Genomic DNA, 24,683 nt, shown 5'->3' on the forward strand with positions numbered 1-24,683 from the left:
GCTGCAGATGAGAGGCAGTTGGAAGATGGCTATTGAAAGCAGGCTCTTGCTCCGGAGAAGCCAAGAGAAGACAAACACCCCAAGAGCAACTAAGAGTGACATTTTTGAGGAACTGCAGCCTAGAGAGGAACGTCCTGGAAGAAAGCCAATTTGAAACCAGAACTTTGGAGCAGACGCCGGCCATGTGCCTTCCCAGCTAACAGAGGTTTTCTGGACACCATTGGCCATCCTCCAGTGAAGGTACACTTTGTTGATGGACACTTTATGGCCTTAAGACTGTAACTGTGTAACCAAATAAACCCCCTTTTATAAAAGCCATTCCGTTTCTGGTGTTTTGCATTCTGGCAACATTAGCAAACTAGAACACCGCCCCTTTCTTGAGACGTTACAGGGATGAGTCACTGTTCCTGATAGGAATATTAGTGCACCATTCATTCTTATCATTCAACCCAATTTACCTACGCTTGTAGCTATAGTTCTTTGTGAGACTGAGATTTCTGGTGATACTTTGTGTTTTAGTTTCCTTGTTGCTAAAACAAATACCACCCAATGGGTTGCTGTAAACAAAAGGAATTTATTGTCTCATGGTTTTGAGGCTAGGAGTCCAAATCAAGGCATCATCAAGGTGATGCTTTCTCCCAGAAGATGGTAGCATTCTGGGACTGGCTGCTGGTGATCCTTCGTCCTTGGCTTTTCTGTCACATAGTAATGCACATGGCAGCATTTTCTGGCTTCTCCCTTCTCTTTTGGGTTCCACTGACATTTTACTTCTGGCTACTTCCTTTGGCTTTCTCTCTGTGAGTGACCTTCCCTGTAAGACCCTGAGTTATACGATTAAGACCCATCCCAACTCAGCTGGGCCACACCTCAATTGAAATAATCTCATCACCAAGAGTTCACACCCACAGGAATGGACCAAGTCTAAGAACATGTTTTTCTGGGGCACATAGCTCCAAACCGTCATACCCTGCACTATCTGGTACACGTCAGGCCTTCAGTAAATGTACAAGCATTAATAATATATTCTGGTGTGTTCAGTATACTTTCCTTAGTCCAACAGGAAAATGGACTCACGTATTTTTAGAAGATTATCAGAACAAAAGAGCAAGGTTTTCACAGTTAAGCAAAAAGTTCAACTTACTGGAACATCATGTTCCTCCAGCATTTCAGTTAATTAAAGCTTGTCAGTTCTGTGATGTGCATCTGGCAAGTTCCATCATTGTACCTGTCAACCCATTTAAAGCCACGGTATCTCCAGTTTGCTTTTTTTTTTTTTTTAATTACTTTATTTAGCAAATAAAAAAGCATTTCTAAACAAAATAAAGCAAAGCACTGGGAAAAACAAATATCCTGAAATAACTTCATTTTAGTTTGCGTGTAACAGTAAGCTTGACCAGAATCAAAGTAGCATACCATCTTTGTCTGATGACTCCATGGTTTCTTAAAAAATCTTTAAAACAGCATTAGGAAGGACTTCAGTTCTGCCTAGATCATTTGCAGGGGTTTTCTTTTCCCACTCTGCATACACCTGCCCATAAGTTTCAAGGTGCTTTCACACCTGTTACTTTTCATTTTATGTCCACAAATACTTTGAAGGACTTTGTGTAACACCTGTATACATTGTAAACAGGTTCAGTAACTAGCAGAAACATCAGATGTCTTTGGACTAAAATACAGGTGTAAACTTTCTCCATCCAGAGCCACTGCCATTGCAGGGAGGAGAGCAGGTGGACAGCAAACGGCTCAGAGGTTTTGCATTTGGAGTTGAGCGCTTCCTTTGCTAGAAGGGAATCAGTCCAGCTTCCCACAACCACGGAGGGCTTCCCTGCGGCCTCCCTGACCAGGAATCCCCAGGATTCAGATCATATCTGCGTTTTACCAACAACCCCCTTCGACTCTTGCCTTTAAAGCTAAAGTGTGCCATTTACAGCGTAATGTAATCCCTGCCTACCTTCTGATCTGAGACCAGCTCCAAAATTCACAGCCTTTTTGGGAAAATGGAATGAAGATGATGATAATGTATTAGATTAGGTAATGTTTCTTAGCATTTATTGATTTCATCCTCAGTCCTATAAGGCAGGTACTCTTATTACCCAAGTAATAGAGCGAAGCTTCAGGCTCATGTCTTTGAGCCATGACACTACACTGTATATATTATTGATGATCCAAGATTAGGCCATGGGATTCATTCCTCACGGAATGACATTCTCTCCATTGCTCTGTGTCCACCTCTCTCAATTCCATCTGTGCTGGTCTGGATGTATTATGTCCCCCAAAGCACCAGTATCTTTGATGCAGTCTTGTGTGGGCAGGAAACATATTCGTGCTGATTGGGTTGGAGACTTTTGATTGGGTGTTTCCATGGAGATGTGATCACAACTGTGGGTGAGATCTTTCATTGGATAATTTCCATGGAGGTGTGGCCCCGCCCATTCACCGTGGGCCTTGATTGGTTTACTAGAGCACCATATGAGCTCAGACAGAAGGAACGAGCTTGCTATAGCCAAGAGGGACACTTTGAAGAATGCACAGGAGCTGAGAAAGGAGCTGCAGATGAGAGACAGTTTGAAGATGGCCATTGAAAACAAACTCTTGCTCCGGAGAAGCTAAGAGAGGACAAACACCCCAAGAGCAAATGAGAGTGACATTTTGAAGAGGAGCTGTGGCCTAGAGAGGAATGTCCTGGGAGAAAGCCATTTTGAAACCAGAACTTTGGAGCAGACGCCAGCCACGTGCCTTCCCAGCTAACAGAGGTTTTCCGGATGCCATTGGCCATCCTCCAGGGAAGGTACCCAATTGTTGCCTTACCTTGGACATTTTATGCCCGTAACCAAATAAACCCCCTTTATAAAAGCCAGTCCATTTCTATTGTTTTGCTTTCTGGCAGCATTAGCAAACTAGAACAGATTTTGGTACCAGCATTGGGGTGCTGGTACTGCTGTGTTTGTAAATACCAAACATGTCGGAATGACTTTTTAAATGGATAAGGGGAAGGTTCTGGAAGAATTGTGAGGAGCTTGATAGAAAAGGCCTAGAGTGCTTTGAAGAGACTGTGGAAATACGGACTCTAAAGATACTTCTGATGAGGCCTTGAGCAGAAAAGATGAATGTGTTGTTGCAAACTGGAAGAAAGGTGATCCTTGTTTTAAACTGGCAAAGAATTTGGCAAAATTGTATCCTGGTGTCGGATGGAGGACAGAATTTGAAAGTGACGAGCTGGGATACTTGGCTGATGAGATTTTGAACCTAGAAGTTGTAGATAAAGCATGGCTTCTCCTTGCAGCTTAGAGTAAAATGTGAGTGAAGAGAGATAAACTTAGAACTGAACTCTTGGGTTAAAAGAAACCAGAAACTGATGGTTTGGAAAATTCTGGGCTTCCAGGGGGTGGAACCCCAGAAGCTACAGCCTAAGGTGAGGATTTAACCAAACATGAAACCCAACCACCATTGCAGTACAAGCCAAAATTGGAGATGGAGTTATCCTGAAAGGGTTTATGGAAAGTCCTACTGTCTGATGGCTTTGACCCCTGTGTGCTTCATGTGAAGCCAACAGAATTTTTGCAAGATCTTTATATATGGAGTCACTGCTGGTCTGGGCTGGAGGAGACAGACAAGGAACATATTGAAGGAAAAATTTCTTCAAAGACAGAGCCATTGAGGTTGGGGTCTGGAGTCAGGAGGTCTCAGGCTGGGACTGCAGGGTGGCCCACACGCATGGAAAGGGTAAGTTTGCCCTGGAGGTCGAAGGTGGGCCTTCCACCTCGATGTTCAGGAAAGATGTTGCCACCTCAGGCCTCAAAGAGGGTGGAGCACATTCCCAGGGGACTGGAGAAAGCCTGGCCCCACTGTTCTGAAGGAGTTGAGCATGGGCCCCAGAGATGGAAGAGAATCCAGGTGCTGCCCCAATGTTTGAGGAGGGTGGGGCCGAGAAGGTGGTTTCCTCAACATGTGGATATGTTGGAGCACTCACCCCAGCGTTTGGAGAGGAAACGGCTGCCTCAAAGGCCTTTAGGAAGGGTTAGGCTCCCGCTTTCTCAAGCCCCAAGGATGCAATGTCGTTCTGTAAATGACTCTCAGACTTTGAAATCTAATGGAGTTTGCCCTTCGGGTTTTAGGAACTGTTTTGGTCCTGTTAACCCTGTTTTCCTTTCAGTTTCTCCTTATGGCAATGGGAATGTTTACCCTATGACTGTCCTTCCCTTGTATATTGGAAGTACATAACTTGTTCTGAGTTTCACAGGTCCACAGCTAGAGGGGAATTATGCCTTAGGACAAACCATGCCTGTAACTGATTTAATGGGATCTTGTACTTAAGTATTGTTACTGAAATGATTTAAGTTTTTATGAAATTGTGATGGAATGAATGTATTTTGTATATGGAGAGATCATGTCATTTTGGGGTCCAGGGGTGGAATGTGCTGGTTTGGATGTATTATGTCCCCCAGAACGCCATTATCTTTGATGCAATCTTGTGTGGGCAGACGTATTAGTGTTGATTAGATTGTAATTCCTTGATTGAATGTTTACATGGAGATGTGACCCACCCAACTGTAGGTAATAACTCTGGTTAATTTCCATGGAGGTGTGCCCCACCCATTCAGCATGGGCTTTGATTAGTTTACTGGAGCACTATATGAGCTCAGACAGGAGTGAGCTTGCTACAGCCAAGAGGGACACTCTGAAGAATGCCCAGGAGGTCAGACAGGAGCTGCAGATGAGAGACAGTTTGAAGATGGCCGTTGAAAGCAGACTCTTGCTTCAGAGACGCTAAGAGAGAACAAACACCCCAAAAGCAAAGAGAGTGACAATTTGAAGAGGAGCTGTGGCCTAGAGAGGAATGTCCTGGAAGAAAGCCATTTTGAAACCAGAACTTGGAGCAGACACCAGCCACGTGCCTTCCCAGTTAACAGAGGTTTTCCGGACACCATTGGCCATCCTCCGGGAAGGTACCCAATTGTTGATGTGTTACCTTGGACGTTTTATGGCCTTAAGACTGTAACTGTGTAACCAAATAAACCCCCTTTATAAAAGCCAGTCCATTTCTGTTGTTTTGCATTCCGGCAACATTAGCAAACTAGCACACCACCCAATCTGTAGTCCTTGTAGTGCTGCCTCCTCAGGGAATTTTTCTCTGTAGAATTTTTACCTCCTCTAAATGCCCATACCCCTTGTTTATGTGTCTTTTGGCATTTGACCACATTTTATATGTTATTAGTTAGATATGTACTTCTTATTTTCCTTACCAACTTCCTTTATAGTACCTTATAGCCCATACATTTGTGGCCCCCACAGCATGGTGTCTGCACATAGTGGGTGCTTAATGAATGTTTGGATAAATCAACCCAGCATATAAGGGAACCCTGTTCTCAAGTCTGTGGCATCCCTGGTGATACTCAGGCTGATGACGTGGGTGTTAGTATAACAGTATCACTTCCTTAAAGCAATCAGGAAATGGTTTTGAGAAGGGCACGGGTGGCGAGGTCTCAGTCCTGGGGGTGGTGAGGTATCAGTCCTGGGGACTCTGAGTAGCTCACAGCACCAGTGACATTTTGCCCCTTTCCACACAGATGTTAGCAGTAGGTTACAGAGTGAGCTAATGGTTGCTATTCTCCAGCCATAAAGCATAATGGGTGAGCTTTGGGAGGACAGAAGCTGTGTCCCTGACTTTTTATATCTTTTACTCAGTGCCCATCATAGAAGGAGGGACACAGATGGTAGTCAGTAAATGCTTGTAGAGTGAGTATGTAATGAAAGGATTGATGCATGGATGGATGGATAGATGAATGGATGGTGTTGGGGATTGTATCTGTTCTCCCATAAAGATATGTTCAAGTCTTAATCCACTTTCCAATGGGTGTGAACCCATTTGAAAGTGAATTTTCAAAGATGTTATTAGTGAAGACATGCGTTCATTTGTGAATAGTATCTTCAAAGATCTTATTTAGATGAGATCAAATTGAATCAGGATGTGCCTTGATCCATATAACTGGAGTCCTTATTTAGCAGAAGAAACCACTGTCCATGGAAACGGGAAGTCAGTAGAAGCCAGAAATAAGGAGCCAGAAAATGGGGCAGATTGCCATGTAATGGAGACAGAGATGCAAACCGAGGAACTCCAAGGATAGTGACAAGCCAGCACAAGAATGCTACCAACTCTGGGAGAAACTATGGCTTGTTGAGACCTTGATTTTGGACTTCTAACCTCCTAAATCATGAGACAAGAAATTCCTGTTGTTTAGCCAGCGCTTTGTGTGGTATTTGTCGTAGCAGCCCTGGCAAACTAAGACAGATGGGACCTGTTGGATTTGATTTGAACTGCTTCTCAGTAACTGTAGATAGACATCACCCATGTGTTAGTTTTTGTGACACCCTTCCCTCCAGTCTCTGAAAAAGAAAGCTGAAAAGAGGTAGCAACAACTCTTTAAGCTTAAGATAATTGGTAGAAAGGCCACTCCTCAAATACTAACATGATTTTGGTGAGCCTTTCCTTGATAACAACTGCTCACGTAAGTTAGCAGCAAGGGGCATCGAAAGACTGGCAGGAGAGATTGGAAAAGAATTTCATTTCTCTTAGCCCTTGACAGTGGTCTTGACAGGACTGTTTTCTCTGTGAATGTGAGTGTTTCTGATGACCCTCTGCTTATTCTCCTAGGCCCGAGTAATGGCAACTATTGGAGTGACCAGGGGACTTGGGGACCATGACCTGAAGGTGCATGACTCCAATATCTACATAAAACCATTCCTGTCTTCAGCTCCAGAGGTACTCTCTTGAGGTTTTCGTTTATATTTTGTACAATAAAATTATTTTCCACACTATTCCTCCCCATATTCACACCCCATTTCCAGACAGTAGCCAAGTTGTGTTACACGTACTTCTGTACTCTCTCATGAATGTGTCTTCTTTCTCCATCATTCTCACCTTGCTACCCTCATTCATACCCTCATCACCTCTTGCATAGCCTCTTAGAGGTGTTCTCTGCCTCCTCCAATCCATCCCACATATTGCTATCAGGTGAATTTTCCTAAAGAAGTGCTCTGACTCCTGGCTGCTCAGAAGCCTTCAACAGCACCCCTTGGCCTAGAGAATAAAGCCAAGGCTCTTTCATCTGGCATCCAGGGCTGATTATTATTGGGTCTACCTTTCCAGTCTGATCTTGTTTTCTCCTGCACCAGAATGAACACTATGACCTTGTTGCTTTCTGCTTAAGCTATTCCTTCTGCCTAGAATGCCCTTCTTTCCCATCTCCAAACATCCAAGTTCTTTTACTCCAGGGTTTAGCTTAAATGCTTCTCTTGCAGAGCCCTCCCTGACTTCTCCCCTTCCCCAACTAAAAGTAATGTCCCTTCCTCCTCCAGATACACAAAGAATGACTTACTCTTATGGCCAATTTATTTTCTGCCTTATATCATAGTTATTCACAGCTATACCTTAGCCCCTTGTTAGATATTGATTGCTTGGGGAGCTTATTATCTCTCAGTTGATGTTTGGGAAAACTTAATTTATAAACACATTTGGTTTGGTTAAAAAAATTGTCACGTTTCTCACAATGCAGGAGACAATATTAAGTTCTACATTCACTTACAGAGTACATCATTGAGAAAAGATTTTGCTTCCAAATATTAGAAAAATCTAACTTATAATATTTATTTTCCTATAGTCATTTATAGGTATATTTTTTTCACATAACTAGAAGGCTGGAATTACATGGCTGCTAGTGTTGGTTCAGCACTTCAGATGCGCTAGGGTTGGCATCTCTGTGTTTGACTTTTTCTTCATGGAAAACGTAGCAGTATTAGCTACAAGTGTAACATTTTCATTCAAGGCAAGAAGGAGAGGGAAAGGCTAACCTATTTGGTTCCAAAAGATATTCACTGATATTTCATTGGCAGAACCATGTGACATGACCTCTCCTAGCTTCAGGGGAGGCTGGGGGAGAGAGAGCTTTAACTTTTCCAAGCGAGCCAAGGAGGAGGAGTTGGGAACCAACGGTGTCTGCCATACTGTGTTATTAACTGTTAAAGCAATGCCTTGCACTAGAAATAACCAGAACATTTAGATATAGCTCTACCTGCATATTCTTTCCAAGCATAGGTGCTATTTTAGTGAAGATTCTTTCAGTTGGAGGAAGCATAAAGCCACTTAAGCTAACTCAAAACAAGGAGATAATAATTTTAATAATATTGGAAGAGATGTTTACGGTGTCCACAGGAAGAACCTTGGAACGGCCAGACTTTCTGGGAGAGGGGTTTTGGTAGCACAGCAGCCCTGGAGAGCCTCAGCACCAGGAGCTTATCAGTCTCCATGAGGGGGTTCAGCTGTTAATGTGGCCAGTGCTTTCCATATGTCTCTGCTGTCAGTCAACTCAGTTTCTCACTCTCCCAACTCCGCATTCCTAGAGAGGAATCTGATTGGCCTAACTCACTTTTTATTCTAGGCCACAAGTGACTTGCCAACTTATGGATTGTCCCATCAGGCCATGTGTTTACTCCACAGCCATCTATGGGCACAAACTACCACCTAGGCCCATCCCTTTGGCAGAGATATAAGCAGGGATAGTTCCTTTAGAGTCCTTTAGCGCTGGGACTGGCATCCAAAATACACCTAGATACAGGAGGTTACAAGGCACTGAGAGAGAAATCTCTACTAAATATTAGGCACAGAAGACACACACACTTCCTGATATCACCCGGGAGTTCAAGTAAGGTCTGCTTGATGGAAAAAATAATTACCATTTGTTAAGGGCCTACAAATCTTCTTTCTTTAAATCTTTATATTAATTCTGCATGATGAAGACCACTGCTAGCTAATGTGTCCAAGTTTCCACTAGAAGCCAGTGGATCCCTGGTCCCACTATTCTAGCCAACGTCAGGATCCATGAATTATTGCTGAAACTAATTTTGACCAGAGAAAAACAATAAATTTAGGACCATGGATTCTCTTCTCTTTGTAGTGCACAGAGCACAGGCTTATAGCTGGACACATAGATGTTTTTATTTCCCTTCTTGGGAGGGAGGTATTTATCAGACATCTTCAATGGTGCCTTCAACCTTTCTATTATCTAAAAGGACAGGTAAAATGTATCTCAAGTCCTTCAGGGTCTCAACAAACACTAATTAACTGGTTTATGCCTTAGGGCAAAGTGAAAAACCTCCTTTTTCCCCTCCCCCATACACACACTCATATATATTCTGTGTAAAGTGGGAAAAGCTCAGGTTGGTGTGAAGGACAATGATCTATATGCTATTAGATTTTAGATCTAATCTCTCTGCTACTGTTGATCTGAGAAGAGACTAGGATCAAAACTTAGGCCTAGTTGGAAGACTCCCTGTAGACTGAGGAAAAATCCCAGTTGATGGATCAAAAACTTCATGCCACCTATCTGGAATGATGCTGGTCTGTGAGCAAATGGGTTGGTGGTTTCAGCATTGGTGAGGGGAAGGGAGGATTTAAAGGAAATCGGCAACCTCTGGAAAAATGTAATTGCTTTTAGAGAAGTTGTGGAGTTGAATAAGGTGTGGAAGTTTTTATGCTAACAGTAACAGCTAACTTTTATGAAAGTTATCGTATGAACTAGACAGCATAACTAAGTTTTTAATATGTAATATCTCATTTAATCCTCACAATTAAATTTTTGTACCTGTTTCGCAGATTTGGAAATTAAGACCCAGGGAAGTGAAATAATTCCCCCAAAGTTGTAGAATTAAGCAGCAAGTGATGCTTGTACTTAGGTCTATCTAGTTAGATCAGGGCCTGTAGGGGAGAGAAGCTGAATTCAAGGAAATTTTTTGGACAGAATCCCAGAGACCCACTAAGTACTGGTTCAAAGGGCTGTGAAGAGGCACCTTTGTCTTGGGACCTCAATGACTAGGGTTTCTCAGAAAAATATTGCTGACCTCAGACTGAAGTGGAAAATGATGGTGTCATAGAATGGGTAATTGAGAAATATAGTAATGGCCTTTTATGTGTGTAAACCTAGGCCAGACTGAATTGTGCAGAATGAGATTGTGCACCCATAATTTAGCTTAATAGGTACGTAGCATATATCCCAAGATTCTCTTACATGAGATTAAAATCATTGTGCACTTTAAGTGCTTCCAGATGGAGAGGCCTCGGCCAGAGCCTGGAGAGGGGTGGGCGGGGGCAAAATTAGAAGGGAAAAGGGGGGAGCAGCTTGAATTGGCTACTTTGGAAGTATGGAAGAAATAAGATGGGTGGTTCAGGGAAACCCCCCATCCCCAGACTTTGGGGGCAGAAACCCCTTTTCTTGGTTAGGTGGTAATAAAATCATACCCAGGAAAAATTCCTAGGGACTTCTGTTGGAAGCCCTGAAAGCCAAGCTAATAACAGACTCCCTTCCTGTCTTCATTCCCCACCCCCACCCCAAGACCACCTCACATTCTAACTAAAGTCCTAGGGATATTGTTCCCCTGCTATGCTTTTGTCTTTGCCAAGCACAGATCTTTATTTCACATCTGCGTTTTAAGTTTCAAACCCAGATCAGTCTGGTAGTTTTAATAGTTAGGGAAAAAATGTGATTTAGTTCTAAGAAAAAGGGCTCAAAATCTTCTTGGAAATCAGCATTGTTCCCATTCATTATTGTAACTCCTAATTCGGTTTGATGAGTTAAATATAAATAAATCAAAAGCATGTGAATCAAATTTATGTAAAAAAATGCACAGGGGTTTAAAAATTAGAGAAGGGTTTCTAGCCAAACACATTTTTGGTTTCACTAAACACAAGGCACTGGAAAATTCTTGAGTTTGCCAAACCCAGAGTGCAGCCAACCACCAGGTTTGCTGAGCCTCCCCCTCAAACCTTCCGAGGTCTAAGGCAGGGATTTCTGGCCAAGAATTGCATTCCACCAGAGGCCTCCTTGACAGAGTTTAGGCCTGTTAGCTGGAGGCCACGGGTTGAGTAGAGGAGGCATTTTAACTCTCCTCTGGTTCCCAGCACCTTGTCTTCTCTGAGGAGCAAGACAGAATGCAGGCCCTCCTGCAAGAGATGGGAAACTTCTCCAGCGAGCTTTCCCCATCATCCTGTTCAGTGAAGCTCACCATTAAACTTTTTTATACCGTCCTAAAAGAGTTCACTTGGAGTGAGGAAGCATTTGTCGACTCAAACCCACTGGAGCCCAGGCTCTCCACATGTTCTTTGCCAGCCCTTCTCCCACTCCCAGCAGGCCTGAACGTCCTCGGGGAAAGTACAGAGTGTCATGTTACTCCGCAGCTTGGCACAGGCCTACAGCCTAAACCTTCCAGATGTTCTCTGCTCCACGCCCCTCTTTGGCCTGAGACAGGCCCTCCTTCGAGCTAGGATTCTTCTAAATTCCACCCTCCCTTTCCAGCCTCCAGTCCAAGACGGTGATGTTGCCTTTAGCCTCCTTTTGGGCTCTTGGAAGAACAAGGTCTTTTTCTGTTTGGGGACCAGTTTGCAAAGCCGACTCCCTCAGCTCGGCAGTCCCCCTCCCACCCCCTGCCGGACTGAACCACAAGGAGCCCGATTTTCTCTCTCATTCGTTTTTCCTCTCCTTGGTGTTAAAGAATCCTGTCAGCTGTATCTTATAACTCGTTTAGCTCATTCTCAGTTTTCTCTATCTAGATAAAATTTCTTCTTTCATCTGAAACAACCTTCCCTAAAAGAACAGAAACCTTGGACTCCTGTATAGCAGCAGCATTACTAATGACTGCCGTTCCTCTTCCTTAAGGTGGGGTAAAAAAAAAAAAAAAAAAAAAGCCCATATTGACAAGTCATTGGAAAAGTAAATGAGAATGTCTATGAAATTGCCTGGCACGAGGTCAGCGATGCAGTCAGAGATGGTCAGTAAATATTGGTCTCCCTTCCCTCCATCTTCTGGAAGACTTCACCCTTAGGGATTCCTAGCACTCACTTTCATATTAAGAGATAATGACTATTTTGTTTGGGATTGCCCTGTTGTCTACTATGAAAACATGAGCAATAGTTAAGATCTCTCGTTTGCATCTTAACATTTACAACCTTCTGATTCCTGGTGACTTTTCATGCATCAAGTCAAAATCTCATTTTGATAAAGAGCATGTTTTGTTGTATTGTGAACAGTAGTCAGGCCAATTAAGAAACAACGATATTGGTGCTTAATGACATGGGAAAATGGCTTTATTGTATTAAGTGAGGCAGACTATGATTGTACATACAAACAGTATGATCATAAGTAGATTAAAAATATGTATTCATAGCTAAAAGTCTTGAAGAAAGTTTTCCAAAATGATGGTTGTAATTATCTTTGGGTATAGAGGGAAAAAACTCATTAAAAAAAAAATTATCCTAGGCCTGTCAAAATGTAGGAGGCAGGGTATTAAAGAACGATAGGGGTTAGAAAGCTGAACTTGTAATCAATCTTGGCTTCAAACTCTTCACTTACCAGCTGGGTGACCTTGACAAAATCACTTTACCCAAATCTCTGCTTCCTCTTCAGCAAAAGGGAGAGAATAGGGTTGTTCAGCAAAAGAGGAACAAATTAAATGACATATTTAAAGTGCTTAGCTCAGAAGCTAGCATAATAAATATTAACTCCTAGCTGTTGTTCCTAGTGCACCAAAACAACAAAATCTCACTGGTTCTTTCTATAGGGATCAGCAGTCCCGTTATGTTTATTGAGTAGAACCTAGGGGAACATAACCTTAAGGAATAAGAATTTTGGACCAGTTGGAAAGTGAGACCAGCCAAAGCCATAAAACCCTGTGGTTCCTGCTTCCTAAAGGACAAGAGAAGTTTGAAGAAGGGAGAGAGAACTACATACTCGGGAAAGAGAATAAGCAGAACTGGAAAAAGAAGGAAGCCGGTGTGGGTCTGGTGTGAAGTAAAATTTGCCTTAGGGCAGTCACTGAGCTTAGCTGATTAGCTTGAAGGACTATTAAATGCTATAATGAAGCTAATTATTATAGAGGGCCTTGAACAGGGCCTATGGCAGTAGATAAGGTCTTCAGCCAGGGGAAGAGCTTGATAAATGTAGTGTTTGTGGACCTTAGTCTGTAGCAGCACATAGATGGAGGAGCAGAGGAAAAGGGTACTTAATACAGGGAGGCCCTTGTAGGACTGAAACTGTGTGGCGATGAGGAGCTGAACTGGAGCAGGGACTGTAAAAACTGAAAGGAGGAGGCAGATCTGAGCAAATTTTTTTTTTTTTTTTTTTTTATGTAACAAGACCTGACGGCAGACTTGATTTAGAAGATGAAGCAGAGTGAAGGTTAAGGGGAAAAAAATTTTTTTTGTTTTCTAGCATAAGAGACTAGAAGAATTGTGGTACTTTTTGAGGTTTGAAGAAGAAAATTAATGGTATGCCTTTACCCCTCTGAGTTTTCTAAACCAATTTTAAAAATAAATATAGGAGTCAGGGGTCAAAATAACATTATAGCTAGTATAAAATTAGATCGCAATCCATGGCTTGGATCTAAAACCAAAATGGACTTGTTCCTCTCCTCTAGCCACCATATTAAACTGGACAGTTGTAGACTCTCATCTTCCCTGACTCCACAGAGTAAGGGTCTTCCTAGTGTTTACCTCCTGGTACACACCAGCAAGTGTGTCTCATGTCCCATCTCACCAGTCCCACAGGGAGAGAGGGCCTGGAAGTGTTCTGTTTTAATGCATTCCCTTTGTGCCTTTGTTAACTGCTTAACAACCCACCCCCAAAACTTCGAAGTTTAAAGGAACAGTTTATTCTTATCTTTCATAGTTCTGTGGGTTGACTGGGCTCAGCTGGGTGTTTCTCCCTTGGGTATCTCATGTGGTTGCTGTCAGCTGTCACCTGGGCTGGAGACATCTGAAGGCTAGACTGTGCTGGAAGTCCAAGGCGGCTCACTCACAGGGCTGGCAGTCCGTGTTGACTAATCTGAAAGTTCAGCCGAGGTCACTGCCCATGGCCTCTCCATGTGATTTCAGCCTCTCATAGCATGGCAGTGGATTCTGAGAGAAAACATCCCAAGAGCAAGTGTTTCAAGAGTTCCAGACAGAACCTGCAAGGCTTCTTAAGACCTAGCCTCAGAAATCCCAGAATGTCATTTTGGTCACATTCTACTGGTGAAGGAAATAACTAGGAGAGGGGAACTGGACTCCACCTTTGATTTGAGGAGTTTGTATAAGGAGGGAAGAAATTGATGGCAGCCGTCTTGAAGACGTTCTACCGCAGCCTTCCCATAGAAGTACCCTTCTGTTGTGGAAGCTTGAGGATAATCATCTATCTTTCCAGTGCAAACTAATGTAAGTTAGTGAGTTAGCTGTTTAGCTAGTGAATTAAGAAAGGAAATCCAGTTTTCAGTTTACAGGCAGATTTACAAAGAAGCTAATTAAACTTAAGCATTTGTTGTTGCTGGGAAATGTAGAATGTTCTCAATGGGGAGGAGAAGCAAGGTTGCAATCAAGAAACATTTTTCAAAAGAAAGGGACCTCAATTCCCAAGGCTCCAGTAATTTTTTGTGATTTCTTTTCTCATTCTTAATAAACATCCACATTTTTATCTAAATTTGTATTCACAATTAATTTTGTATTCTTTGTCTTGAAAAGAACCCCTAAAATTTGTATAAACATCAGGCCTCACAAAACATGGATCCCCCTGCACAAAGGGAAAATGATGAGTTCTATCTAAAGAAACTTACATTAGCTAGAGCATTGTATTTGATAGTTTTCTTAGTCTCTACTGCAATTCCATACACCTGCAACATTTCACTATGCTTCCATGATCTCAGTTGGGGTGATGCACCCTTGGAGGCTATTTGTTCCCACCACCACCACCACTTTGATATGACTGGGGGAAAAAAACACATGTTAAGAATTTGCATTGTCTACTTTCTTTGATTCTGATACCATCTGACTTACATAGACTTCATGACTTGGTCTTTCCATCTCCGTTTCTGCCTCTCAAGTCTAGCTGTAAAAATCACTTGTGTGCATCTCTGTGTCATTTACATGTGCTGGTCCCATTTGGCCCATGACTTGAGATTTGCTAACCAGCTATTTGAATAAAACCAGAATATGAAATGTACTCTGACACATACGAAAAGAGCTAGCTCAGTAACATAAAATTAGTGGTCATACAAAGGGAGCCAACCAGAATGTTTGTGTCAAACATTTCCTCTTGTTGGAGATTGTTACCCTCTGGTCCCTTGCTGAAAAATTGTAACTTCATTTGAATGTATACAACTGTTTCAGTTAAATATGCCGCATCTCTTTTATAAACTTGGCAAACAAGGTCTGTCTATAATAAAGAAAAACTGAAAAACTTCCAGAGGTGGACATGTCCTACTAACCTGAGTTCCTCAGTTTGAACCCTATTCTCCTGATTGCAGAGCCCAGGGTATTCTCAGATGTTAATGCATGTAAGAGTAGTTTGGGAAGCTTGTTAAAAAAAACAAAGTTTGTTAAAAACAAAACAAAACTGGAATCCACTTCCTGAAAATCTGAATCAATCAAATCTAAAACGGGTCTTAGGAATTTTCACATTTTCAGACAATTCTGAAGCTGGTGATGAGAAGACCACTCTGTGAGAAACACTGTCTTAAACCATTCTTCATTGTGCTTCAGAAACGTCTCTTTTACAATCCTAAAATGGGCTTGTAATATATCAATGTCTAATCATGGATTGCATGATTCATTCTTATGGCTCATTTGATTCAATGCTAGGCCGAGAGGTTAGGGATATTACACGCCTCATTTTGCGCTTAAACACAGGTCTGCTGAGACCTGGGCTTCTTGCTGCCAGAATAACTGCAATCAGCAGGATTGACTGCTACGCAGCAGGTATCTCACAGCATACTAGTAGTGATTGTGTCTCCTCTTGTAAGGTAAGATACATACTAACTTGCTCACTTGCTCTCTTGCTCACTTGAGATCTCTGATAACCTGTCATATTGAAAAGAATCCTATGAAGTGTTCACACCCTGTGGTTATTTTCATTCCCAATGGCCAGAGGTAGCAGCCACAGGAATAAAGAATAGCAGTCATTTCATTATTTATACATCAGATAGCCAACCATATAAATTATCATCTAAACCAGGACATTTTTGAAAGTCAGAGGGGACACTATTAATAATTCTGCTGGGAAAACAAGCATAAACCAAAACTACCCTAGGCATACAGGGATGTGTAGTGACTGTTTATGTCTCACCTGCCTCCTGAATGGAATTGAGGCACCTCAATCCGTCTACACTACACCCATGTACTTGAACTCACCGGCTAGGATTTCTTCTGACTCTTATCTCCATAAATAGGCTTTTTAGTAAAGATCAAGTTAGTCTTAAAATGATTATTGAGCTAATTCAAACCCTTTATTTTACTGACTGATTTAACTAGCCATTGGAAGATCAGGAAAAGAAGGATATTGTGTGAGGATCCCAGCATGTAAGTGAAATTCCTTCCTATAGCTCACCTCACTGAGTTGTCAAGTGCCAGGTCTCATGTGGAGAAAAGGGAAGCCTTATGCTAGAGCAGCCAGGCATCAGGTAGGACTTCAGACGTCTTCACACTACCTAGTATTTCAGCCAGTTTAGAAACTTTTTGAGTTATTAGATTGTATCCCTCCTCCAGAGTCAAATTTTTATTTTGACTGTAGACTCTGAAAAAAAGAAAAAAAAGCCTCAAGAATAACTGTGATATATTCCAAGTGTAAAATTACACCCACAGCCAAAACAACCAGCTTCTTTTGGGTAGTATGAGCAACCAGCATACTTGTAATTTTCAAATGCCACTTGATTCATTTGCAGCCAAATCCTCTGAGGTCATAGGGCAAGTGACATCAGGGTCCAACTCATTCTGTGATGAAAGAGTCATGGAATGTTAGAGCCATAAGCATTCCTAGTGGCTACCTAGTCCAGACCTTTCATTCCACCAAGGAAGACACTGAAGACTTGAGAAGTCAAGCCTCATCCCTCACACCCCATCCCCCCAGCAGAAATCCAGTTCTGTAACCAAACTGAATTATGTAAAGGTGCCCAAGCACACCAGCCTTTTCTCATATACCCAAGTCTTGGCACTGCAGTTTCCTCTACTGTAACACGTAAGATGTCCAACTCCTCCCCCTGACATTCTCCATGTGATGAATTATTACTCTTCTTCCATTGAATATTCCCAGAAGGTGCCAGTAGATCTTGAAAAAGCAAATGAACAAAGTGGTTTTGCCTAACTAATAAGGGGCAGAGGTGTATCTCAAATCCAAGTCTCCTGACACCAAATCCAGAGTTAGCTCCAAAACATCTTGCATGTGTCGGAAGAATAACTAGAGAGAATTTGGATGCAATCTTGGTTGTCTGCAAGAATGACAATAATGAAACAATCAATTTGGGCAGTTTATAGGATCACAAGACAATCTACTGGAGTTTTGTTTTCTTCTGGTACAGATTTCAAACTGCTGGCCACATGGAAGACAAGACTTCACACTCGCCTGGTTTCTGTTTAACCTGTTGGCCACCTTTACCCATGAGGACCCCCTTTGACTTTTCTTCCAGGAATACTATTGAGAGCCCCAATCACTGCTACTTTAAATGAAATTTTGGAGTTAAACCCCAGATCCCCTGAGCCCACTCTTACTCTTTTCCTTCTACTACCTAGCCTACTTTCAGATGTATCACCCTGAAATCAGTGCCGTAAAATGATAGTACTGTGTAGTGCATTAGAATTCGCAATTCCATTCCACGTTATCTCATTTGATCTTCTTAACAGCTTTCTGAGAGAAGCAGAGGAGGAGCTATGATATTTATTTATTTACTTTTGCAATTTTTTTTAATAATTCCAGACACAATAAAATAGCTACCAAGTAAGTGATTTCAGTCATGAGGCTGGTTAGAAACAGAAGTCTGAATGAAGCAAGGGCTTCTGATAACAAGGGCAGGGCTTTTTTCCCCTCCAAAAAAGCCAAGCCTGAACTGGGTTTACTACTCATCCTACAGTGAATTCTTAAAAGGGAAAAAAAGTTTGAAAAATTTGCTGAGCTGATAAAGACATAAAAGCAGTGAGGGCATGCTGAGAAGTAGCAGAGATTTGGCAAATGGAAGAATTGATGGGTTCTTTTTAAAAGTCTCTTCTAGAAGCCAGCATCAGCTTAGGGTAGTATGAGCTCTCTTAACATGCCACCAAAATATCAGCAGTAATAGAGCAAAGAAGCAAGCACATATTAGATCAACGCTGAAACAGCAGCCTGTGGCCGAGCGCTAAGTGAAGGTGCCGAATTAAAGAGTTGCTTTTCACGGCCTGCCTTGTAAAATAGGTGTCCAGTGATGGCATTAAGGACGTCTCTTGAGCTGCTCAGAAGCAGAGGGCCCTGTGAGAACAGTCAGCACTTGGCTTATTCAAGGGCATATTAGCCAAGGTTCTCGTTTGCCCCCAGATATGTACCTTCTCCCTAACTTCAGCCTTTTTTTCCGTTTGGTGGCAGCTCCACTGAGGACAGGGGAGGGACAGGAAAGAGTTTGCTACTTCTGTTAAGTATGAGCACATTACATTTTTTGACTATTTGGGACAGTATAGAGCTAGGAAGCTAAATCTTTTGGGTCACCACGAGATTAGGAAGTCTTCTGAATGGATTTCATGTATTTAATTTTTTTCTTCTTCCCTTCCGCCTCCACCTGTGCTTTTTCTCAGCAAGTTTGGCCTGAACACCTACTGTAGCTTAGCACTATGGTTACTGCTAGGTTCACAGAAGAAACATAAAATGGAATCTCTGGCCTCAAAGAGTTGAATTTTGGGGAAAGAGATAAGATGACCAATTCTGACGCTGGTTTAGTATATATTCGGAGATCATTGTGTGTTCACTCTAAGCAGGACAGGGGTAAATGTCCAACGAGGAAAATGCTTCCTCATTGAAGCATTGAGCCGTTACCTATGCTGGGTTCTGTGCTCTATTCTGGGGATGGAAACAAATAAGACAGCTCAGTCCTTGCTCCCAAAGAGTTTACTGCTTATTACAGTGTTTCTCAAGGTGAGATTCTCCCACCACTCGCCTTGGGGTCCTTGTTTAAGATGTAGATGCCTTGGCCCCAGCTCAGATCTACACCATCAGAATTTCTGAAGGTGGGATCCCTGAATCTTAATTTGTTTAATAAGCACCCCAAGTGATTCTTAAAACACGCCAAAGTTTGAGAACAACTAATCTTGTAGAAAACACAGCCAGTAAACTCAGACTTATAAAAATAGGTAATCGTTATATTGGTGGAGGTGAAGGAATTGTGATTGGCGAGGACCAGGGAAAAGAAAGATGGCTGCTCTTTGGTCTTCCCTTAGATTGCCTTGACCACAGAGGGTGGAATCGCACTGCCCTCTCCCTCAACCCCCCATTTTTTGCCGTCATTCTAATACCATGTCCACAGGCTGTTAATCCAAAGGAATGATGGGTACCTAAAGGAAGGAAAGATCCAAGGAACCCATGGGAAATCAGCTCAATTGTTCACATCTGTGTTCAAATGGGACTTTCCAGAGAGGCCCTCCGTGACCACATGGAATTTTCTTCAGAGCACTTATCATCATCTGATATAATTTATTTAGTTTAGAAGTTCTGAAGGAATTTGGTCACAGCTGTATCCCCATGTCTGGAAAAGTGCTTGACACATACATAGTAGGTGCTCTATAAACTTTGAAGGCAGCAGAAAGGCAAATAGGTGCACATGTCCCCATCTCCCAGCTGTTCTTAGAAACTGCAAGCACCTCAACAGTTCGTGGGACCTTGGCAGGAAGGAACATGGGAAGGAGCCCACAGAAGCCCTGACCATGTTCTCCAGCTCCCCTCCAGACAAGTGTTTCTGTAGTTCGCCTCCACCCTCCCTGGGCCAACAGCCTCTCTTCCAGATGTCCGAGTCCTGGGGAGCCTCAGAGCCCATAGGTTTGATATGAGTCTTCCAGGAACATGAAGAAGCTACTCAAGGGCTTGCACAGGGGAACTTTGGGAGGTGAGTGTGGTCTGATTGAGGAGGACCTACACAGCTTCAGGGAGGGAAAGTCAGGACTCTGGAGCTCACTGGAATCCTTCGAAATCCTTGCTGTTGTGACTATAAGCATGCTCTGTGATGTCTTTCACAGCAGTCCAATTTTTCCAAAAGCATTTCCACAAAATGTTCTGCATCACAGGTTAATGTATAAGACACGAGTTGTGAGTGAAAAGTTGGCTAAGTCCTTTGGAAAAAAGGGCAGGAAACAAAGGGTGGCAGTAAAAATCCAAAAGGAGGTTAATTGGGGAGTGCTTCAGGGAATAGGGTTGTGACCAGCTTTTTATTATTTACATAAAAATTACTTGGAGGTGGTATTGAAAGAGATTTTCATGTTGGCTAATGAAACTGTGAGAGAGAGCTGTGTGTAGAAATGTGAATTGTGGTATTAGGGAAGGATTACATTTCTTGACAGAATTGAAGGGTAACATTTTCTAATATATTTGTATTTATTAACCTATACCCATTCTGGTGGCCAGGCTTTCATTTGAATAGTGGGCGGGACAACCTCAGCTTGAACAGCTCAACCATCCACATTTCTTAAGTCAACAGAAAGGACCTGAAGAGGTTTGGAACCACCCTGCTCACAGGGCAGGTCTTGAAATTAAATGGATATTATCTTCAGACTTGAAAGTCTCGTTTTTTGAAGGAACTGGGAGGCTGATGGAATCTCCTGTTTAACTACAAGCATGATCCACATCTTCTCACCCCCTTTTACTTAACATTTTCTATCCTATGGAGCTCAAATTACCACAGAAATTTATCATAGATATATCCTGTATTCAGTTCCTCAGGCTGCTGTAAGATAGTACCACAAACTCCTTGGCTTAAAGCATCGGAAATTTATTCTCTCTCAGTTCTGGAGACTGAAAGTCCAAAATCAAAGTGTTGACAGAGCCATGCTCCCTCTGAAGATTCTAGGAAAGGATCTGTTCCATGCCACTCTCCCAGATTCTGGTGATTGCTGGCAATCCTTGGCATTCCACAGCTTGTAGATGCATTATTCCTGTCTCTGCTTCTCTCCTCACATGGCATTGTGCTCTCTTTGTGTCCAAATCTCCCAGTCCTTTCCTTATAAAGATACAAGTCATGGGTCCCACCCTAATCCAGTATGACCTCACCTTATCTTGATCACATCTGCAAAGGACCTGTTTCCAAATCAGGTCACATTCACAAGTAACAGCGGTTAGGACTTCAGCATATCTTTTGCGGGGACACAATTTAACTCACAATATTCCCTAATAAGAAGTTAGCAGTCGTTCTTATACCAAGACATAACAACACAGTGACCCAGGCCTTGAAGTTGGGAGCACAGGAGTGGTATTTGCTGTCCTCTCTATAGACTATCTAGGGAATGGTTTGTTTAGGTATCATGGAGTTCATGAATCCCTTGGTTTCCTTGTTTACAAACCTGGCCAAGTAGGAATCCTCTATGACCTTGCTCCTCAAAGTGTGGTCCGTGGACCTGCAGCATCAGCCTCACCAGAGAGCAAGTTCAAAATGCAGAATCCCAGGCCCTGCTCCAGAACTGAACAGAATTTGCATTTTAACTGGATCCTGGGGTGATTCCTAATTACATTAAAGAAGCACTGCTCTAGGAACCACAGAAAATAAAGCAAGAGGGGGTTTGGTTGCTTCTGATAGAGTAAAAATTGGAACATGTTAGTTTAGTGACCTGAGGATAGATTTCTGGCCTTTAGTACATTCCAGTCTTCTGTAAACTTAAGTTCCCACTTCCTGTTTTCTTTAATTTGGTTCATAAGGCACAGGGTCTTCTCCATAATGCAAGCTTATCATTAAGTGAACATGCCTTTTCAGATGATGTTAAAAGCCAGAAAAGCCAGTCCAGTGTACTCCTGACTATTCCTCCCCCTGAGCGTGGTTCATGTGCTGGACCATTAGCTAATTGTTACCATCTAGTGTGCAAACCACAGAGGCCTGGCACTGGAGGCTGCTTTTAATTTGAGCTCATTTGCCAAGGGCTCTGTAATTAGGTGTGGGCTTTTTGTTTCCTTATGCTGCTTTTCATCCACATACCAGCACCACAGCAGGGCTTTACCAGCCTAGGCAAACCTTTAAAACTTGGCTTTCAAAGACCTGGATTTGAACAACCTGTAGGCTTCTTAGAATTTTATTCCTTCTGAATCAGAGTCAGTTTAATGATGACTGTATGCGACAGGACACAGGAGTGGCAGCTTATGTTAGCTATATCTTCATTCCTCTCCTCCCCTGCCCTACAACTGTCACTCAGACTTGCTTTTAGAAAATAGGATAGAGTAATAAGGGGGTTTGAAGGGTCCAGAAGATTGATAAAATTGACCTCCCTTTGCCCTAGACTTATGATATGAGTCTAGATAGGGGCTGGTTCTGCTCTCCCAATTCTGACAAATTAGGTGGTAACAGCAATGAAACTCCAACTCCTTCTCCTCACCAGAGCAGGGGGAACAGAAAATTTTAGCCAAACCCAAATGTGGCTTGATTTTTATTCTTAATTTCTTCTTATTGGTTTTGCTCAGGCTGCTCTCTTCTGTTCAGAGAGCTTAGGTAGATGTTAATTATGTCCAAGTCATGCAAGGGACTAGAAAGGAGGAAAAACTTAAAGTTTACCAAGACATACTTTGGAGATTCAGACTGAACATGGGTCCACGGTAACTTAGCCAAGACTGTGGACTTCTGAAACTTGAGTGTAGCCTCAGAGCCCCATCCTTACATGAGATGAGTCTGACCACTTGGGCCTCAGAGCAGATAAGCCAAGAGGTGTTTCAAGTGAGTACATTAAATGAAGTGCATGTAGAGCAACTATTAAGAATCCTATATGGGCCTTATCTTCCCCACAGACTGAGACCTCCTCAGATGCAGGGATTTCGGTTATTCATCTTTGTATTTATACCACCTGGCACGGAGTAGGCCCTTAATAAATGTGTGCTGAATGAATGTGCAAAGGAAGGAAGCAAGCAGCCTCTTGCTGCTTATTTGGCTCGCAGAGTATCCACTTGTAAGTCATCATCCCAACTTCACCTCAGGCATTACATTTGCAATTAATTTCTCTCTTGTTAACTATAGGCATACCTCTTGGGCTCATTCACTGTTGAGTGTTGAACCCCATATGTCTGTACAAGCAGGTCTTAAAAGGAAGCTACTCTTGGCCACAAAGCTTGCTGCATAATCAAGTATGTTACAATGCATACTTGAAAACCACTAGACTGGGAAAGAAAACAGAAGGTGAATTAGAAACCAGTTTGTTAGAGGGGATAATTATATGACTTGGAGAGCTTACAAAATGTGTTCCCAACTTCTTAAGCAGGGATATTTCTTTTCAGGTAAGAATCTACGATCTCTCCAAATATGAGCATGGAGCAGATGATGTGCTGATCTTGGCCACTGATGGACTCTGGGATGTTTTATCAAATGAAGAAGTGGCAGAAGCAATCACTCAGTTTCTTCCTAACTGTGATCCTGATGACCGTCACAGGTTTGTGCATTTCTGTGATTGTACAGTTGCTCCTCAAGCAAGTCTTTCATAACATGGTAAAATAAATAATAATCATGCAGTTTTCTTCATTAATGATTTATATTAGAGGCTGATATGGATGGTTCAGTAATCAAACTACAGAAGGAACTCCCTTATTAGAGGTGCTTTCTCAGCCAAGTAAAAACCCTCCTTAAGTTGAACCTAGATACAAGTAGTAAAGAATTTGATTTGTTAGATGTTTTATCCGCATTTCTTCCTCAATTCTTTATTTCATAACTTCCAAAGTGGGAATAATCCAATCTTCAAATTTGGTGACGAGTGACAGAAAATGCTTGCAGCTTTGATTTTTATCCTTTGGGGAATTGTTTCATTTGAAAAACATGGGGAAAGGACAGAAAGATTAGGGTAGGTAACCCTTTCCAGCAAATGGTGGTGTAAATGTTCTAACCAACCCTAAAAAACACTCAGAAGTAAACAGAAATCGCCTTTAGAGAAAGGCAGCTTTAACTTAGAACACAAGGAAACAAGTCACCATGAGTGAAAGCCAACATAAACAACAAACAGCAACGTTGGACCTGTAAATACTTAATTATTTGGATTATCAAACAAAAATATAAATATATATTTTAACATGTTTCAGAAAATGTTTTTAAAAGCATTAAAAACATGAGCAAAGACAGGGACTATAAAAATAAGCATGTTTTTAAAATGAAATAGAACTTCTAGAGATAAATAATACAAAAAATGGAATTAAAATTCAATGGATTAAATGATGGCTAAAAATAAAACTAAGTTTTTTCTTAAAAGTGAAAAAAAGTCAATGGATTAAACAGATTAGAAACATTTAAAGATAACATTGGTGAATTGGAAAATTAATCTGAATAATCCAAAATATGGCTCAGAAAGAGAAAGAGAAGGGAAAATAGGAAACAAGATTAAGAAACCAGGAGGATGTCCTACAATGGTCTAAGTAGAATTTCAAAAGGAAATATTGTATAAAATGGAAAGGAAAAAAGAGAAATAGTCAAAAAAGTGAAAAGTTCCAGAATTATTGAAAGATACTAAACCTAAGATCTAGAAAGCCCAATAGATCTCAAGCGGAAAAAAAAAAAAAAGAAAAACTGTACATAGGCCCTTTATAATGAAACTGAAGAATTTTGGACCAAAAAAAAAATACAGTCATACCTTGGTACTTGACTGTTTTGAAACTCGTTGAATTTTGTACTCAGCACATTTTGACATGAAAATTTTGACCTGGTACTCGTTG

The 24,683-nt window shown here is 41.9% G+C and overlaps 1 protein-coding gene across 3 annotated transcripts in view; it reads left to right on the forward strand.

Annotated features, from left to right (window-relative positions):
- The window catches only part of PPM1H (protein phosphatase, Mg2+/Mn2+ dependent 1H), a 311,989-nt gene that overhangs the window by 260,717 nt on the left and 26,589 nt on the right, over positions 1 to 24,683 (forward strand). For all 3 annotated transcript variants that reach the window (XM_037847540.1, XM_037847541.1, XM_037847542.1), the window contains 2 exons: positions 6,653 to 6,760; positions 23,265 to 23,416. In XM_037847540.1, the coding sequence (XP_037703468.1) occupies positions 6,653 to 6,760; positions 23,265 to 23,416 (260 nt within the window). The remainder of the gene's footprint in view (positions 1 to 6,652; positions 6,761 to 23,264; positions 23,417 to 24,683) is intronic.

Source organism: Choloepus didactylus, chromosome 8 (genome assembly GCF_015220235.1).
Source record: "Choloepus didactylus isolate mChoDid1 chromosome 8, mChoDid1.pri, whole genome shotgun sequence".
Classification (NCBI taxonomy): domain Eukaryota; kingdom Metazoa; phylum Chordata; class Mammalia; order Pilosa; family Megalonychidae; genus Choloepus; species Choloepus didactylus.